This window comes from Chanodichthys erythropterus, chromosome 16, assembly GCF_024489055.1.
Source record: "Chanodichthys erythropterus isolate Z2021 chromosome 16, ASM2448905v1, whole genome shotgun sequence".
Lineage (NCBI taxonomy): Eukaryota > Metazoa > Chordata > Actinopteri > Cypriniformes > Xenocyprididae > Chanodichthys > Chanodichthys erythropterus.
The window spans coordinates 37,897,630-37,903,629 of NC_090236.1; the positions used below are offsets into that span (position 1 = coordinate 37,897,630).

General features: G+C 36.9%; 1 protein-coding gene across 2 annotated transcripts in view; it reads left to right on the forward strand.

The window, feature by feature from the left end:
* Positions 1 to 6,000, forward strand: part of carmil3 (capping protein regulator and myosin 1 linker 3) — an 84,281-nt gene that overhangs the window by 31,486 nt on the left and 46,795 nt on the right. For both annotated transcript variants that reach the window (XM_067362777.1, XM_067362778.1), the window contains exons 9-11: positions 2,328 to 2,403; positions 4,965 to 5,053; positions 5,291 to 5,385. In XM_067362777.1, the coding sequence (XP_067218878.1) occupies positions 2,328 to 2,403; positions 4,965 to 5,053; positions 5,291 to 5,385 (260 nt within the window). The remainder of the gene's footprint in view (positions 1 to 2,327; positions 2,404 to 4,964; positions 5,054 to 5,290; positions 5,386 to 6,000) is intronic.

The following is a 6,000-nucleotide window of genomic DNA, read 5'->3' on the forward strand; positions in this document are numbered from 1 at the left end:
AAAGCTGTTGTAAAAAGTCAAGCTTTTTTTGGACATTTTTGGTCTGAGAAGACTCATTTTTTATGAAAAAAAAAAAATGATATACAGACTGTCTACAAGTCTCATGATGTACATTTTAAAATGTAAAGAGTTTTTGTATGCTGGTGTCAAAAACATGACTGAGGATTAATGATGCGAATAAATACTGTGCAGATTATAAAAAAAAATATATATATATATATATATATATATATATATATATATATATATATATAGGGTACAATGGGGCTAAAGGTGCATTTGATTTTATTTTCCTAACCACTAGATGCCACTTTTCAAAACATGAATTTTTCAAGAAGCACATGGAAATTCGGCTCAACCTTGATGCGATCACGGACAGCAGCGCAAAGCTGATTCTGTGCTAATTTGATCTAATGGTGTTTTTTTTAAATGTAGATTTAAGTAGCAAATGAGAATCACTAAAATTAGTGAATATATTTTGAGACAAAGTTCTTCTTAATGATTTTCAGTTTTGTTCAAGGTAATTAAAGCAAGAGTTTTTCAATAATGGAAGCATATGTAAAAGTATGGTAAAAAATACTGCTGTTGGGGCGAAAGGAACAATAATTAACATGATAATAAACAGCCGGCTGACTTTTCCATTTGTTGACATGACATGGTTAGATTCAGATGGGAAATATTAAAGATTTTTAAACAAAACAAACAACTTTTATGATTTATTTTCACACAAAATCTGTTGCTCCATTAATATTTAATACAAACGTGTACACTATATTTATTCTGCAATCATATGGGAGTAGTGAAAAGCACACTGTTCTTAAGGTGTGTCTTTTGCCCCGTTGTACCCTTTATATACAACAATCAGGCATAACACTATGAGCACTGACAGGTGAAGGAAATAACACTGATTATCTCTTCATCACGGCACCTGTTAGTAGATGGGATATATAAGGCAGCAAGTGAACATTTTGTCCTCAAAGTTGATGTGTTAGAAACAGGAAAAATGGGCAAGCGTAAGGATTTGAGTGAGTTTGACAAGGACCAAATTGTGATGGCTAGACAACTGGATCAGAGCATCTCCAAAACTGCAGCTCTTGTGGGGTTTTCCCGGTCTGCAGTGGTCAGAATCTATCAAAAGTGGACCAAGGAAGGAACAGTGGTGAACCGGCGACAGGGTCATGAGTGGCCAAGGCTCACTGATGCACGTGGGGAGCGACCAACAGATGAGCTACTGTAGCTCAAATTGCTCAAGAAGTTAATGCTGGTTCTGATGCATATGGGGCTGAACAGGGTGTCCATGCTGACCCCTGTCTACCGCCGAAAGAGCCAACAGTGAGCATAAGAACTGGACCACGGAGCAATGGAAGAAGATGACCTGGTCTGATGAATCACGTTTTCTTTTACATCACATGGAAGGCCGGGTGCGTGTGCGTCTCTTACCTGGAGAACACATGGCACCAGGATGCACTATGGGAAGAAGGCGAGCCGGCGGAGTCAATGTGATGCTTTGGGCAATGTTCTGCTGGGAAACCTTGGGTCCTGCCATCCATGTGGATGTTACTTTGACACGTACCACCTACCTAAATAAGTCCTATTCCTATAATTTAGATAAACTCAAGATATAAGACTTCATACTCCAGAGTACTTCAACTGCCCTTCCTTTGTTTCTTGCTATTTCACCAGTGGGGGACACTTACACTACCATCTAGATGTCGCATCTGTCTTGAAGATGTTATTTCATTGATTTTTAAGCATTTGTTCCATTAGAACATCTAAAGGGAGAGAGACGAACGGGTGAGGTAGAGAAACTCTCACTTAGAAAGAGAGAACAGCTGAGTACACACTGCCTACATCCTCACTACAGTGTCCAAACAGAGGAATGACGAAGCAGCAAATGAGAACACAGCCATCAGCCGTACTCAACAGGAGAAACCCCTCTGCATTTCTTTCCCTCTCTTTCTTTTCTTCATTCTCCGTATGAGTGCAGTAAGGTCCGCTCTGTCTACCGGGTAAAGAGGTTTTAGGCTCAGGGCCAAGATTAAAAGCTGTATCATAGACACATTGCACTGAGTAATTCACTGACCTGGCATCAGTTTTCCCATCGATCTGTACTGTCCTCTTCCCTTCGTCTCCTGGCTTTCCTCTCAGGGAGCATTTATTGCTGAATCTATCATTTTTCTTGAATAATAACTCTATTTTAGTCTTGAGGACAGCTTGCAATCTTATGAGGGGTTGCATGAGAAAAGTGTGAATGCCTCTGGTTGTTGCGGCACCTCACTAAGACAATCTGTTTTGATTTTTCTCTTCTGTGTCTTCTTTCGTCACAGGGACCTTGCAGTGATTGTGGCAGCCATGGCGTATAACTCGTGGTTCACCAAACTTTATTGCAAAGACTTGCGCATTGTAAATATCATTTTATAACCATTTCAGTCTTTACTGTGTCCAAGTCTTTTGTTTGTCTGTTTTTGTTTGATTCACGTACAAAAATGTACCGTGGTATTATCGGGTATGGCTGAGCAGTATGACGATGTATATCGTAATATCTATCCTTAGAGATTTTGCTATATTGTGAATATCGTGGTATGTAAATGCAGTATATAGCCAGTGTTGTAATGTAATCAGATTACTTTTTCCAAGTAACAAGTAATGTGAATATACAAACTCAAAATATTTCGCAAACCTGCAATAATTAAATGTTAAATAACACAAATATAATTTATGTATTTAATCTCACTTTACATTTAGCATTACATTTTACATTTAGTCATTTAGCAGACGCTTTTATCCAAAGCGACTTACAAATGAGAGTAGTAGAATCAATTAAATCAACATGAGAACAACAGTATGTAAGTGCTGAGTGAAGTCACAGTTATGTCAGTAAAGTGCTCATAGCGAAATTTTTTTTTTTTTTTTTTTTTTTATATAAATAAATACACAGATAGGAGAAGAATATTAGTCAAGGTAAGTGCTACTATACTTTATTAACCAATGTCTTTGCTGCGGACCTTCACTGATCCAATTCAGCCATACTAATAAGCAACAATTACTTTAGATATACATCACATTTGTGTTTCATTTTTTGTTTTTATTGTTGAAGAGTGCTGAACTTTGTCTGAGCTGCGCCCTCTACTGTACAGGCATGAATTTGCAATTCTTTTTAGCCAAAAATAGAATAACTTTTTGTTATTAAAAATCAAACAGATGAGAAAAAGTAATGCAAAAGTAAGGTAACGCATTACTTTCCATTAAAAATAAGTATACGCAATAGGGAGTAACGGAATATTGTAATGCATTACTTGTATAAGTTACTTTCCCCAACACTATATTGATGAAATTCATGAACGTAATTATACATAGCGGGACGTGCTTGAAGTTCAAAAGCTTATATGCACAATATGTCCTGAAAAGGAAGTCGGTGCGGTGCTTGTGCTGACTGGCACACTGCCAAAATGCACGCTCGATGTTAAAAAGTCTAATTAAGCACAATAAGCAGTGAAAAAAAAACCAATTTGATGGTCGCGCTGACTGACACATAGCATAGGAAGCCGCATCTCTCAGCATGCGATCGCGAATTCAGTTCTCTTTCACGTCTTATTGCGCTTGAATGGTCGAGTACACACGCAATTAAGTCAAAATGCCCATCGTGTGGAGTATTCATGTAAACACAGCCGGTGTGGTGAGAAATCGAGCCCCTCCAGGAATCGGGTCTCCTTTAGGACCCCAAATGATCCGACTGGTTCAACGGACTTTTATGCCACCTGATGGCAATTCCTGCAAAATCACATTATGATTTATATTGTTTAAAATATGTTATAATGACCATTAATGTATTTTAAATCACATGGTTCATATGCTTGTATATAACTGAAGCTATAGGTTGTGAAATCAAGCATTTCTCGTTCTTATTGTTTTTTTTTTTTGTTAGCTTATGTACTAGCATAGCATACATCTACCTGATTAGCCTGCTAGCTTAGCTTATATTATATTAGGTACGTTTTGTTTTGTTTTTATTGCTTCCAATATAGTTCCCAACAAATTAATTATGTTTGTGTTTACATAGCATAGCAATTAATTTATTAAAAAATGTATTATTATATACTATACCACATTGCTATTATTGTGTAAAATTAATTAAAATTAAATTACTTTTACAGAACATAGTATGTTGCAACAATCATTTGTTGCAAAAATATTTTTAGGCATGGTTGTGTTTCCAGTTTGCTTTATTATGCAATACATATGCATTTGTTTTATATTACAAGCATTTTTTTTTTTGTTTGTGCACTTAATGTAATAAACAAGTGGGGACTTGATTTCTCATGACACCAGTTATGTGTCAAGTGAAAGTAAACAGTTGAGTGTAAACCGGATGTGTAACAGTATAATGGATCTGTGCGTTTGGTCTTAAAGTGACAGCAACCTAATAAACCTGCTGCTGCCCTGTGTAATTAATGTGAATCAAACAAAAGAGAAAATAACTTACTGCTCTTGACTGAATAACTTTTTTAATTAGCTTTAATAAGAATACATTTATATTTAATTCATAAATAATATACTTATAAAATAAACCTATTGTACCTGAAAAACATATATCATATTTTTGTTATATTGAATTTGAGCTATTGTTCGTAATTTTCTTATTTTTTTCTTATTTCTAACAACAGAAATGAGATAAAATAACACAAAATAACTATATCATGATATATTTCGTTATCGTGAAATACAATTTCTCATATGGTGAAATAAGAATTTGGTCACATTGCCCACCCCTATTATTAGGGTAATCTCTACATGCGGTTTCGGATAATGCCCTCACATTCTTTGAAGTACCACGTTAATACTATGGTATATGAATATGGTATTCATGCAGTCTGAAACTGAAGTCAGTAACAATGTCTTCCTGCAGGGTTTATTTCTAGAGATTTACTCCTTTTTCCTCCTCTCTTTCTCACACACACATACAGAGTTCAGAGGTCGTAGAACAGATTCTGCACACTGTCAGTAAATCCAGCAGTCTGGAGGAGCTCACGCTGGAAAACGCGGGCCTTAAAGCGTGAGTTATAAATCTCTCTATTGCCCTCTTTCTGTTATTCATCACTCCGACCACTTTACTGTCTTTCTTTTCATCTAAAAGTTCGTTTCTTGTTCTGTCACTGTCATTTTTTTCCCTTTATGCCATTCCCAGTCTTATTCCCCTGCCACATCTTTGCCTCAGTATTTCATCTCTGTCCCAGAGTGCAGAGCTTTGTATTGCAGTTCCGTTTCTACTCACTTTCTTTCTGTCATTTAGAGATTTCCCACAGAAAATGGCCACTGCCCTGTCAGAAAACCCAGCATCAGTCATACACTCCATTAACTTGGCCCACAATACACTGGACAACCAAGGTACATGCATCAAAGTCTACAATACCTCTCTCTCTCCTCCTCTCTGTCTATTTACCTGCCTTTGTCTGTTTTTACATTTTCTGTATCAGCATGTGCGTCTGCTATTTCTGTCTCTGAGTGGGTGTTTTTTGTTCTTCCTTGTCTCTGTTTTGCTGGCTTATTGTGCTGAATCTGTTGCTGATTTGAAAATGGGGTCTTTTAGATTTGGGTGTGTGCTGTTGTTTTTCTAAAGTGTGTGTGTATGTATGTCATTTTGTATGTACTGTACAGTGTTTGGTGGAAAAACTAATAGTACTGCTACCATCTTGAACCGCATTTATTAATAGCGTGACGAGGAGTATGTTCGAGTCGGCCAATATTGCCCTATGAAGTGAATATATATATATATATAGAGAGAGATTGTATTAATTGCATATATAAAAGGCGACTTCCCCTTTAAGTAGCCTTAGTTTCGGTATTACACTAAGAGTAGCTTCTCCAACACTCGTGCGTCCTCTGTATGTGTCAGGGTCAGAGTTTCAGTCTGCCATCATGCCTGACACATGTCATTGCCTATCACATCACAAGGGTGCATGTGTGAATGTAACTGCAGCAATGTCAGCGTTTGCCTGAAGG